General features: G+C 46.1%; 1 protein-coding gene across 1 annotated transcript in view; it reads right to left on the bottom strand.

Moving 5' to 3' along the window:
* The window catches only part of cep89 (centrosomal protein 89), a 118597-nt gene that overhangs the window by 97311 nt on the left and 7439 nt on the right, over positions 1–13847 (bottom strand). The window contains exons 2-3 of the mRNA XM_080186909.1: positions 9103–9209; positions 852–1025 (exon numbers count right to left, since the gene is read on the bottom strand). Coding sequence (XP_080043035.1) covers positions 852–1025; positions 9103–9209 — 281 coding nt within the window. The remainder of the gene's footprint in view (positions 1–851; positions 1026–9102; positions 9210–13847) is intronic.

Raw genomic sequence — 13847 nt, 5'->3', positions numbered from 1 at the left:
TACACTCTTGGTACCATCCTTAAAGTATTTTGATTATTTTGCCAACACTCCATAGGAAACATCTCTGCTCAAAAAATTACAAAAAAAAGAACATGGCCCAGTGAATCTCACAATTAATGCGCAGTCTTAAAGAAAAAATGTATCACCTGTCCTTTAAAAAGCCTTTGAAGCAAAAGGTGGCAAGTTCCTGCATCCCTTGCTACTCAGTCAAAAGAAAGATCAGTTCCTGGTCAGACTATCTGGGGATTCAGACAGAATTATGTTCTGAATCCTTCAAAAAGAACTTAAACTTATTTTCAAAACAATGCTTGCAGCAGCAGCAGGGGGCCTTTGAGAGAAGTTATCTAGTAATTCCTGGAGGAAATCCAGAACAGCTTACCCCAGCACACTGCTCTTCCACCAGATATTCTGACCTCTTCAATGGGTAAGCAGTCAAGTATTGCTCAATATTGACAAACAATGCAAATACTTACCTGACAACAGAGACCCAGGATATGTATATCTTGACACTTTGCAAGATTAAGCTAGTTTTGGAACAAAGAGCTTCCAAGTATTTAGCAATTAACAAATCAGTAGAAACAGTTCAGTATAGTGCATATAAAGTGAAAACTAGCAACAATTATAAGGCACGACACAAAAGAGGATGTTTATCCTTCAACACATTGGTGGGATTGAATAGACATGACTGAGAGATCAATTTTAATCTGAAAAGACAAAGAAGATAAAGAATTGGGGAAATTTTGTGTTGATAATTACTCAAACAAATATTACTTATCTCTCTTCAGAAAGACTGTAACAATTGTATGGAATAAACCAGTCAATCAAGATGCTATGAATTAAATGTACTGTACCTTAATTCCAGATCAGCTACAGTGGCATAAGGTTCAAGAAAGCTCCTTTGATCTGAATGTGTTCCATCACTTTCAGAATAGGACCTCTGACGAAGCCCTGTCAAATGTGGTTGAGGAATGGCAACTGTACGACCAGTCAAGCAAGAAGTTAAAATCACTGCTGCCAATGCTGATCTGAAATAGTAAATAAATTCAATTTACAACAGAAATACTACATGAACAGTCGAAAAAATTTCAGAGAAGATAATTCTAAGATTTTGATATTGAGTTTAGCCAAATATTGCATTATTTTGCTCCATAAGTTCATGCATTTTGCAAACTGAAATCTTGCACATTTTGTTCTCAGATTTCTATTCTTCAAAGAAGTCTTTCCAGCTTTGCAGCACAACAGATGATAATGACAATTGTGTTTACCAATCCCAATGCTACTATCCTTCAAAACACCCTCTAGAAGTGATTTCCTGTATTTTCTTACACTGAGGATCCAATATAGAACAAACAATTATTGATTCAGAATTAATAGTGAAGTTCCACTAATACTTATCTCTCTCTACCAGAATTCTGTTCTCTTTTGCAGAACTCCAACACCTTACATTTGTTAAAAGAGCCAGTGGTTAGCACTGATACCTCACAGCATCAAGGGATCTGGGTTCAATTCCAACCTTGGGTGACTGTGTGGAGTTTGCACATTTTCCCCATGGCTCATGGGTTTTCTCCAGGTGCTCCAGTTTCCTCCACAGTCCAAAGGTGTGCAGGTTAGCTGGACTGGCCATGCTAAATTGCCTTTAGTGACTAAATATGTGCAGGTTAGATATACTAGCCATGATAAACGTATGAGATTATGGGGATAGGGCAAGGCGGATGCTCTCTTGGAGAGTTGGTGCAGACTCAATGGGCCAAATGGCCTCCTGCAATGCAGGGATTCTCTACCCTATCCATCCCTTTCATTATCTTATACGTCTCTATGAGATCCCCCCTCATCCTTCTAAACTCCAACGAGTACAGACCTAGTCTATTTAGTCTCTTTTCATAGTCCAACCCCCTCATCTCCGGTATCAGCCTAGTGAACCTCCTCTGCACTCCCTCCAAGGCCAATATATCCTTGCGCAAGTGCGACAACCAAAACTGCACACAGTACTCCAGCTGTGGCCTCACCAGTACCCTGTACAGTTGCAGCAAGACCTCCCTACTTTTATATTCGACCCCCTCATTATAAAGGCCAGCATTCCATTCGCCTTCTTGATTGCCTGCTGCACCTGCAGACTGGGTTTTTGCGACTCATGCACAAGGACCCCCAGGTCCCTCTGCACTGTAGCATGCTGCAGCTTTACACCCTTTAAATAGTAATCCCTCCTACTATTATTTCTGCCAAAGTGGATAACCTCACGCTTGCTAACATTATACTCCATCTGCCAGGTCCACGCCCACTCACTTAGCCTATCCAGATCCCTCTGCAGACTTTCCACACCCTCCACACAATTTGCTTTTCCACTCATCTTCGTGTCGTCAGCAAATTTCATCACCCTACACTCAGCCCCCGCCTCCAGATCATCTATATAAATGGTAAATAGCTGAGGCCCCAGCACCGATCTCTGCGGCACTCCACTAGTCACCAACTGCCAATCAGAATAGCACCCATTGATACCAACTCTCTGCTTACTATTAGACACAGTAAAAAGTCTGACAACACCAGGTTTTAGTCCAACCGATTTATTTGATAGTAAACTCACTAGTTTTCGAGGGGTTTCCCTCTTCTTCAGGTGAATGGAGAGTTCTGGCCTCAGACAGAGCATATAAACATAAGAACATAAGAAATAGGAGGAGTAGGCCATCTAGCCCTTCGAGCCTGCCCCGCCATTCAATAAGATCATGGCTGATCTGTCGTGGCTCAGTTCCACCTTCCCGCCCTCTCCCCATAACCCTTAATCCCCTCTCTTATCAAAAACCCATCAACCCGCATCTTAAAAATATTTAGCGAGGCAGCCTCCACCACTTCAACGGGCAGAGAATTCCAGAGATTCACCACCCTTTGAGTGAAGAAGTTCCTCCTCAACTCCGTTCTAAACCGCCCCCCCTTTATCTTGAGGCTGTGCCCCCTAGTCCTACTGTCTTTTTTGAGCGGGAAGAGTCTCTCCACCTCTATCCTATCCATCCCAGTCATCATCTTATATGTCTCAATGAGATCTCCCCTCATTCTTCTAAACTCTAACGAGTACAAGCCCAGTTTATTCAGCCTCTCCTCATAGCTCAAGCCCCTCAACTCCGGTATCAGCCTAGTAAACCTCCTCTGCACTCCCTACACGGCCAAAATACCTTTGCGCAGGTGCGGCGCCCAAAACTGCACACAGTACTCCAGCTGCGGCCTCACCAATGCCCTATACAGCCGCAGCAAGACCTCCCTACTTTTATATTCAATCCCCCTCGCTATGAAGGCCAGCATCCCATTCGCCTTCCTGACCACCTGCTGCACCTGCAAGCTGGGTTTTTGCGACTCATGCACAAGGACCCCGAGGTCCCTCTGCACCGTCGCCTGCTGCAGTTTTTCGCCCCGTAAGTAATAGTCCTTCCTACCATTATTCCTACCAAAGTGGACCACCTCACACTTGCCAACATTAAATTCCATTTGCCATTTCCTGGCCCATTCGCCCAGCCTATCTAGATCCTTCTGCAGACTCTCCACACCCTCCGCACAATTTGCCGTTCCCCCAATCTTGGTGTCATCAGCAAATTTCGACACCCTACGCTCGGTTCCCTCCTCCAGATCATCTATATAAATGGTAAAAAGCTGAGGCCCCAGCACCGACCCCTGGGGCACTCCACTAGTCACCATCCGCCAATCCGAATACCACCCGTTGACCCCCACTCTCTGCCTCCTATTTGACAACCAATCCTCTATCCACACTAACACCCTACCCCCAACTCCATGTCCCTCGACCTTCTGCAATAACCTCTTGTGAGGTACTTTGTCAAACGCCTTCTGAAAATCCAGAAAGACCACATCCACCGGCTCTCCTCTATCCACCGCCCTGGACACATCCTCATAGAACTCCAGTAAATTTGTCAGACACGACTTCCCTTTAATGAAACCATGCTGCGTCTGCTCTATCAAGCAATTGCCTTCAAGATGCCTCGCAATTTCCTCCTTAATGACGGATTCTAACATTTTACCTACCACAGACGTTAAACTAACCGGCCTATAATTCCCCGCCTTTTGCCTGGCACCCTTCTTAAACAACGGCGTAACATTAGCCGTTTTCCAATCTTCCGGCACTTCCCCGGAATCCAGCGACGTCTGGAAAATAACCACCAAGGCATCCACTATCACCTCCGCCATTTCTTTCAGCACCCTCGGATGCATTCCATCCGGTCCTGGGGACTTGTCCACAATCAGCCCCTCCAGTCTGTCGAGCACCGCCTCTCTAGTAACAGTAATGTCATTAAGACCCTCCAGTCCTACCACCTTTCCATCACTAACACCCGGCAAATTATTCACGTCCTCCTCCGTGAAGACAGAAACAAAAAAGTTATTCAAGACCTTAGCCATATCCCCATCCCCTACCACTAGGTCCCCTTTCTCATCCTCTAAAGGACCAACGTTCACCCTAGCCAGCATCTTCCTTTTTATATATTTATAAAAACTCTTGCTGTCTTTTTTATATTAAGCACTAGCCCAGCTTCATAGTTTCTCCTACCCTTCTTTATCAACTTCTTTGTCAATCTTTGTTGACATTTAAACCTCTCCCAATCCTCTTCTCGCCCACTACTCTTAGCTACTCTAAATTCCTCCGCTTTTAATTTAACACTTTCCTTCACCTCCTTCGTTATCCACGGCTTATTAGCTCTCCTCCTACTGTCCTTTTTGACCATCGGAATAAATTTCCGCTGAGCACCAAGAAAGATCTCCTTAAAGATCCTCCACTGCTCCTCAGCAGACCCTCCCTCCAACGCACTCCCCCAGTCAACATTCGCCAATTCTTCTCTCATCCTACCGTACTCCCCTCTATTCAAACAAAGTACGCGTGTCCGGGAACCCACTTTCTCCTCCTCCATCTGCACCAGAAACTCCACCATACAATGATCACTCTCCCCAAGAGAATCCTTCACCGCAAGGTCCCTAATTCTACCCGCCTCATTACATAGCACGAGATCCAAGATAGCTGTCTCCCTCGTCGGCTCCAACACGCACTGTTCCAGGAAACTATCCCGGCAGCATTCCAAGAACTCCTCCTCGAGCCCACTGCGTCCAACATGGGTCAACCAATCAATATGCAGATTGAAATCCCCCATAACTACGGCCGTCCCATTCCTGCACGCCGCACTTATTTGTGCGTTAACAGCCCGCCCCACCTCCAGATCATTATTTGGGGGCCTATAGACGACACCCACCAGCGTCTTCCTCCCTTTGCTGTTCCTAATCTCCACCCACAACGATTCTACTTTCTGCTCCTTGGCTCCAATATCATCCCTTGCTACCACCTTGATGCTATCCTTAATCAGCAGAGCTACACCCCCCCCCCTTTTCCCTCCTGCCTATCCTTCCTAAACACTTGATAGCCCTGTACATTCAGCTCCCAGTCCCTGTCACCTTGCAGCCACGTCTCTGTAATGGCCACCAGATCGTATCCATTTGTGTCGATCTGCGCCACCAGCTCATCCACTTTATTCCGAATGCTTCGTGCATTCAGATAAAGCGCTTTCATCCCAGCCTTCACCTGGACCCTATTTGCCGTAACGCCACCAACCATACTCACGCCCCCTACTCCCTCTATTATTGGGACATCCTCGGCCTCTTCCCTTACCTGTACCCTCTCCTTAACTTTAGACCTCGTAATGTCACCTACCCTCGCACCCTCCCCCCGCCTAATTAGTTTAAAGCCCTGTCTACAGTCCTCTTTACTCGATTCGCCAGCACTCTGGTCCCAGCACGGTTCAGACCAACCCCATCCCACCCGAACAGGTCCCACCTACCCCAATACTGGTGCCAATGCCCCATAAATTCAAACCCATTCCTCCCACACCAATCCCTGAGCCACCCATTCACTTCCTTAATCCTGTCAACCTTATGCCCGTCCGCACTCGGTTCAGGCAGTAGCCCAGAGATGACCACCTTTTCGGTTCTACTTTTTAATTCCATTCCCAGCTTTTCATACTCCCTCCCCAGATCCTCAGTCCGCATTTTGCTTACGTCACCAGCACCCACATGTACTACAACGACCAGATTCTCACCCTCCCACTCCAGGTTCCTCTGCAGCCCAGCTGCGACATCCCGGACCCGAGCACCAGGCAGACAACACACCCTTCTGTGCACTTTGTCATTGCGACAAAGGACAGTGTCAATACCCTTCACCCCACTATCCCCAATCACTACTACGTTCCTTTTCCCCTTCTCTTTGCCTATGTCCTGCTGCATCACTGTACCGTGTGCAGTTTGCTCACCAACCTCACCTGCCTCGTCCTCTTCCAGACCGGAAGCAAGAACCTCAAACCTGTTATGCAGATTAAGAGGCTGAGGCCTCCGCTCCCCACCCTCCTTCCTCCTCTCCCCACTCTCCTTCCTCCGCTCCTCACCCCCCTTCCTCCTCCCAGCAGCCCCCTCTTGTTCCTGACCCTTAGAGTTAGCCAGTCTAGGGGGGGTGGATGTCTCTTGCACCCCATTGACAATGGCACCCTCTCTCCCCCTGATGAGCCTCAGTGTCTGTAGCTCAGAGGCCAGCTCATCCACCTTGAGCTGGAGCTCCTCCAGCAACCTGCACTTACTGCAGACATGGTCACTGGGATGGACCCTGGAGTCCACCAGTTCCCACATCATACAGAAACCACACATCACATGCCCCTCCATTAATCACTGTAGTAGTTTTGAAAAAAAATTTTTTTTCCCTTGTTTTTCAAACGAACTCACCTGGCCTTTTTTCCTTCAAGCCCTTTTTGATATTAAGCCCTAATAGCTCACTCTGCTTCCCTCTCACTCCACTGCCCGCTCCGACGCTGCCCGCTGTCTACACCTACACCTAACCTGCTGTTCAAGTCCTAAAGTGGCTGACAATGTGTGTGGAAGGAGCACTGATCACAGGTTAAAGAGATGTGTACTGTCCCCAGACAGTACAGTAAGTGAGGCTTTGCAAACCCAGTCAAGTCACGGGGGTTACAGATAGTGCGACATGAACCCAAGATCCCTGTTGAGACCGTCCTCACGTGTGCGGAACTTGGCTATCAGTCTCTGCTCAGCGACCCTGTGCTGTCGTGTGTCGTGAAGGCCACCTTGGAGAATGCTTACCCGAAGATCAGAGGCTGAATGCTCATGACCACTGAAGTGTTCGTCAACAGGAAGGGAACAGTCTTGCCTGGTGATTGTCAAGCGATGTTCATTCATCCGTTGTCGTAGCGTCTGCATGGTCTCCCCAATGTACCATGCTTCGGGACATCCTTTCTTGCAACGTATCAGGTAAGCAATGTTGGCCGAGTTGCAAGAGTATTTACCGTGTACCTGGTGGATGGTATTCTCACATGTGATGATGGTATCCATGTCGATGATCCGGCATGTCTTGCAGAGGTTGCTGTGGCAGGGTTGTGTGGTGTTGTGGTCACTGTTCTCCTGAAGGCTGGGTAGTTTGCTGCGAACAATGGTCTGTTTGAGGTTGCGTGGTTGTCTGAAGGCAAGAAGTGGGGGTGTGGGGATGGCCCTGGCGAGATGTTCGTCTTCATCAATTTTACTGTGTTTACCCCAGTCCAACGCCGGCATATCCACATCATGACTACTATTAGACAACCAATCCTATATCCACGCTAACACCTTACCCCCAACTCCGTGCACCCTAACCTTCTGTAGGACCTTGGGGTCTGGGTCCATAGGACTCTTCTATTGGCCTCGCAGGTGGAGGATGTGGTTAAGAAGGCATATGGTGTACTGGCCTTCATTAATCGAGGGATTGAGTTTAGGAGTTGGGAGGTAATGCTCCAACTTTATAAGACCCTTGTCAGACCCCACTTGGAGTACTGTGCGCAGTCTAGTCGCCTCACTACAGGAAGGATGTGGAAGATATTGAGAGGGTGCAGAGGAGATTTGCAAGGATGTTGCCTGGATTGGGAGGCATGCCTCATGAAGATAGGTTGAGGGAGCTAGGTTGCTTCTCCCTGGAGAGACGAACGTTGAGAAGCGACCTGATAGAAGTTTATAAAATGTTGAGAGGCATAGATAGGGTGGATTCTCAGAGGCTATTTCCCAGCGCTGAAATGGTCGCTACGAGGGGACACACGTTTAAGGTGCTGGGGAGCAAGTATAGAGGAGATGTTAGGGGTAAGTTTTTCACTCAAAGGGTGGTGAGTGAGTGGAATCGGCTGCCGTCGGTGGTGGTAAAGGCGAACTCGCGGGAGTCTTTTAAAAGACTTCTGGATGAGTACATGGGATTTAATGGGATTGGGAGTTACAGATAGTTCTATGGCCTAGTAGGTATGGATATGATCGGCGCAGCATGGGCCGAAGGGCCTGTTTATGCTGAAGTGTTCTACGTTCTATATACTTATGTGCTTACATTTTCTTTTCTTCTTGTAAGTAAACCTTTTACTTTGAAAGTGCCAAAAGTGTTACTAGATTTTGTGCTACTGAGTTCAGTACATTTTCTTCTCATTTTCAGAATAAAGAAAAAAGGTATGGCCCAGGAAGCCAAGTTTTCTTCTGGGATTTGGTTTGTCAGCAATTAACATCTGCTATGGTCATAACTCAATACATCAGCAGGTAACAACAGCTCCTATAGATAGCAACTTCAATTATTCAAAGGTCACCAAACTACAGATACTGCAATAATTGCAAAGTGGGGAGGCAGGGCCCAAAGTCTTTCTCAGTTGGGAAAAAGAGTGTCTAATGCTATTCTGAATCACATGCTAACAGTTTGGCCAATTGAACAAACCAGTCCCTCTGCTAACAGCAAAGGTGCTTTTATCTAAATGAGCATCAAGATTTAGCAAATTAACAAACGTTTTCCATATAATCTAAACAAGACATTTCAATTTCAAGCATTGTCATTTCAGATAAAGTTAGCAGTTATATAAAATTATGACGACGCCAAATCAAACATAATACAAGTGAGCAATTTCATCAGATGCGGTCAAAACAGATTTAAAAAAATGCAGTTTTGAAAGTGAACAAAGTGAACAACTTAAACTTTAATGAAAGCCCAGTTAACCAAGTCGTTTAGATTATTTTTTAGGAAAACAAACATTTAAAAATACCAATGAAACTGATAGTCCAACGTACCTTGGTCTCTCTGGAGAAGGATCTGGGCTACGAGGGGGAGGGGTGCGAGGAACAGCAGCTCTGGGAGCTATGGTGGCCGCAGGAACCAAGCCATGAGCTATGTGTTTCTAGACAAATGATCAAAACTTGGTTAGTCAAGACAACAGAAAACAGGGAAAATATGCAAAACTAATGAAATTAAGATTACAGTACTGAATCAGTATTAACATAAGAACATAAAAATATATTTTCTGGGATGTGGGCATTGTGGGCTAGGCCAGCACTGATGCCCATTCCTAATTGAGAAGGCGGTGGTGCGCTGCCTTCTTGAACCACTGCAGTCCAGATGTACTTTAAACACCCAAAATGCTGTTAGGAAGGTGACTTCAAAATTACTTCAGGTTACAAGGTTACTTCAGACTGGAGGCCAGTTACCAGCAGTGTACCACAGGGGTCAGTGCTGGGTCCTCTGCTTTTGTGATTTTTATCAATGACTTGGAAGAGGGGGCTAAAGGGTGGGTTAATAAATTTGCAGATGACACCAAGATTGATGGAGAAGTGGATGAGGTGGAGGGCTCTTGCAGGTTGCAAGGAGACATTGATAGGATGCAGAACTGGACCGAAAAGTGGCAGATGGAGCTTAAAGCTGATAAGTGTGTGGTGATTCATTTTGGTAGGACAAACTTGAATGCAGATTACAGGGTTCTAAGGAATGTGGAGGAACAGAGAAATCTTGGGGTTCATATCCACAGATCTCTGAAAGTTGCCATTCAAGTGGACAGAGCCGTGAAGAAGGCTCTGTGTGTTAGCATTTATTAACAGGGGGTTTGAGTTTAAGAGCTGTGGGGTTATGCTGCAACTATATCAGACACTGGTGAGACTACATTTGGAATATTGTGTTCAGTTCTGGTCACCACACTAAGGATATGGAAGCACTGGAGAGAGTGCAGAGGAGATTTACCAGGATGCTGCCTGATTTGGAGGGTAGGTCTTATAAGGAAAGGTTGAGGGAGCTGGGGCTTTTCTCTTTGAAGCGGAGGAGGATGAGAGGCAACTTAATAGAGGTTTATAAGATGATGAGAGGGATTGATAGAGTGGACATGCAGAGACTACTGCGCTTCTTCCTACCCACTGTGGCTCCTCATACCTCCCATGCTAAACCATCATACGCTGTCTAGAAACAGTGAACCCTGTAGAGACAGGAATATGTCAATAAAAGTTGTGAAACAAAGTAATTTCCATAAATTCATAACCATTATAAAATATCATTTCACTACAAGCTAATAAAAGCATCAATATCAATTAATCTTTAAAATATCAATAACAAAAAACAAATCTTTGGCATCAGGTAACATTTTGTAAACAAATTTTGTGAAATCAACAGCAGAAATCAAGCAATGTTTTCACTGGGGTGCAGGTGTTTCAACAGGAATAATACTGTCTGGGTTCACAGCAAGCATACATAATGAGGCTTGGCTGAGAGCCTAGACAACCATCAGGCTTTGTGAAACAGTTGCTTCAGTACAGACCTAGCTACAACGGGAAATGGATCCTCTTGGGGAGAGTGATCATTGTATGGTGGAGTTTCTGGTGCAGATGGAGGAGGAGAAAGTGGGTTCCCGGACACGCGTACTTTGTTTGAATAGAGGGGAGTACGGTACGATGAGAGAAGAATTGGCAAATGTGGACTGGGGGAGCGCGTTGGAGGGAGGGTCTGCTGAGGAGCAGTGGAGGATCTTTAAGGAGATCTTTCTTGGTGCTCAGCAGAAATTTATTCCGATGGTTAAAAAGGACAGTAGGAAGAGAGGTAATAAGCCGTGGATAACGAAGGAGGTGAAGGAAAGTGTTAAATTAAAAGCGGAGGCATTTAGAGTAGCTAAGAGTAATGGGCGAGAAGAGGATTGGGAGAGGTTTAAATGTCAACAAAGATTGACAAAGAAGTTGATAAAGAAAGGTAGGAGAAACTATGAAGCTGGGCTAGCGCTTAATATAAAAAAGGATAGCAAGAGTTTTTATAAATATATAAAAAGGAAGAGGCTGGCTAGGGTGAACGTTGGTCCTTTAGAGGATGAGAAAGGGGACCTAGTGGTAGGGGATGGGGATATGGCTAAGGTATTGAATAACTTTTTTGTTTCTGTCTTCACGGAGGAGGACGTGAATAATTTGCCGGGTGTTAGTGATGGAAAGGTGGTAGGACTGGAGGGTCTTAATGACATTACTGTTACTAGAGAGGCGGTGCTCGACAGACTGGAGGGGCTGATTGTGGACAAGTCCCCAGGACCGGATGGAATGCATCCGAGGGTGCTGAAAGAAATGGCGGAGGTTATAGTGGATGCCTTGGTGGTTATTTTCCAGACGTCGCTGGATTCCGGGGAAGTGCCGGAGGATTGGAAAACGGCTAATGTTACGCCGTTGTTTAAGAAGGGTGCCAGGCAAAAGGCGGGGAATTATAGGCCGGTTAGTTTAACGTCTGTGGTAGGTAAAATGTTAGAGTCCGTCATTAAGGAGGAAATTGCGAGGCATCTTGAAGGGAATTGCTTGATAGAGCAGACGCAGCACGGTTTCATTAACGGGAAGTCGTGTCTGACAAATTTACTGGAGTTCTATGAGGATGTGTCTAGGGCGGTGGATAGAGGAGAGCCGGTGGACGTGGTCTTTCTGGATTTTCAGAAGGCGTTTGACAAAGTACCTCACAAGAGGTTATTGCAGAAGGTCGAAGGACATGGAGTTGGGGGGTAGGGTGTTAGCGTGGATAGAGGATTGGTTATCAAATAGGAGGCAGAGAGTGGGGGTCAATGGGTGCTATTCGGATTGGCGGATGGTGACTAGTGGAGTGCCCCAGGGGTCGGTGCTGGGGCCTCAGCTTTTTACCATTTATATAGATGATCTGGAGGAGGGAACCGAGCGTAGGGTGTCGAAATTTGCTGATGACACCAAGATTGGGGGAACGGCAAATTGTGCGGAGGGCGTGGAGAGTCTGCAGAAGGATCTAGATAGGCTGGGTGAATGGGCCAGGAAATGGCAAATGGAATTTAATGTTGGCAAGTGTGAGGTGGTCCACTTTGGTAGGAATAATGGTAGGAAGGACTATTACTTACGTGGCGAACAACTGCAGCAGGCGATGGTGCAGAGGGACCTCGGGGTCCTTGTGCATGAGTCGCAAAAACCCAGCTTGCAGGTGCAGCATGTGGTGAGGAAGGCGAATGGGATGCTGGCCTTCATAGCGAGGGGGATTGAATATAAAAGTAGGGAGGTCTTGCTGCAGCTGTATAGGGCATTGGTGAGGCCGCAGCTGGAGTACTGTGTGCAGTTTTGGGCGCCGCACCTGCACAAAGATATTTTGGCCTTGGAGGGAGTGCAGAGGAGGTTTACTAGGCTGATACCGGAGTTGAGGGGCTTGAGCTATGAGGAGAGGCTGAATAAACTAGGCTTGTACTCGTTAGAGTTTAGAAGAATGAGGGGAGATCTCATTGAGACGTACAAGATGATGAATGGGATGGATAGGATAGAGGTGGAGAGACTCTTCCCGCTCAAAAAAGACAGTAGGACTAGGGGGCACAGCCTCAAGATAAAGGGGGGGCGGTTTAGAACGGAGTTGAGGAGGAACTTCTTCACTCAAAGGGTGGTGAATCTCTGGAATTCTCTGCCCGTTGAAGTGGTGGAGGCTGCCTCGCTAAATATTTTTAAGACGCGGGTTGATGGGTTTTTGATAAGAGAGGGGATTAAGGGTTATGGGGAGAGGGCGGGAAAGTGGAACTGAGCCACGACAGATCAGCCATGATCTTATTGAATGGCGGGGCAGGCTCGAAGGGCTAGATGGCCTATTCCTGCTCCTATTTCTTATGTTCTTATATTCTTATGGAACATATTTTTAGAAGGCAACTACCAGAACCCTACTTATAGCAACTTGTGAACAAATGAACAACCAAGTAGGCCATCTGGCCCCTTCAGCTTGCTCCACCATTCAATAAGATCAAGGTTGATCAGCTTGTGTTTCAAATTCCATATTCCCATCTACCCCTGATAACCTTTGATTCCTTTGCCTAACAAAAAATCTACCTACCTTTGCCTTAAAAATGTTCAATGTGCCCACCTCCAATGCTTTCTGAGGCAGAGACTTTCGAAGTTGCACAACCCAATGAGAGGAAAAAAAATGTCCTCATCTCTACCCTAAAAGAGTAACGTCTAATTTTAATATCATACCCTTTAGTTCTGGATTCATACAGAAGAGAAAACAGCCTTTCTGTGTCTACCTTGTCAATACTGTTCAGGATCTTACACACATCAATCAAGTCACCCCCTCGCTCTTCTAAACTCCAGTGGAAACGAGCTGAGTTTAGCTAACCTTTCTTCATAATACAACTCACTCATAACCAGGTATCAATCTAGTAAACCTCGTCTGAAGCAAACAAACACACTTAAAACCTTCCTCAAATAAGACCAAAACTGCAGAGTATTCACGATACAAGCCTACTGATGCCCTATAGCTGAAGCATAGCATCCTTACTTTTATGTTCAATTCCTCTTGTATGAAGGGTCGCTTCATTACCTTCTTAATTACTTGCTGTACATGCATAATAACTTTGTGCAACTCATGCACTAGAACATCTAGATTCCTCTGAACCTCGGAATCTGCAGCCCATCTCTGTTTAAGCAATACTCTGCTTTTTTATTCTTCCTGCCAAAACAAACAGCTTCACATTTTCCCTACATTATATCCCAGCTGCCAGATTGTTGCCCACTCAAACTATCTATATCCATCTGCA

This window comes from Carcharhinus amblyrhynchos, chromosome 4 (genome assembly GCF_965287045.1).
Source record: "Carcharhinus amblyrhynchos chromosome 4, sCarAmb.v2.hapA, whole genome shotgun sequence".
Lineage (NCBI taxonomy): Eukaryota > Metazoa > Chordata > Chondrichthyes > Carcharhiniformes > Carcharhinidae > Carcharhinus > Carcharhinus amblyrhynchos.
The sequence above is the reverse complement of the archived record's forward strand: the minus strand, read 5'-3'. Positions and strand labels throughout refer to the sequence as shown.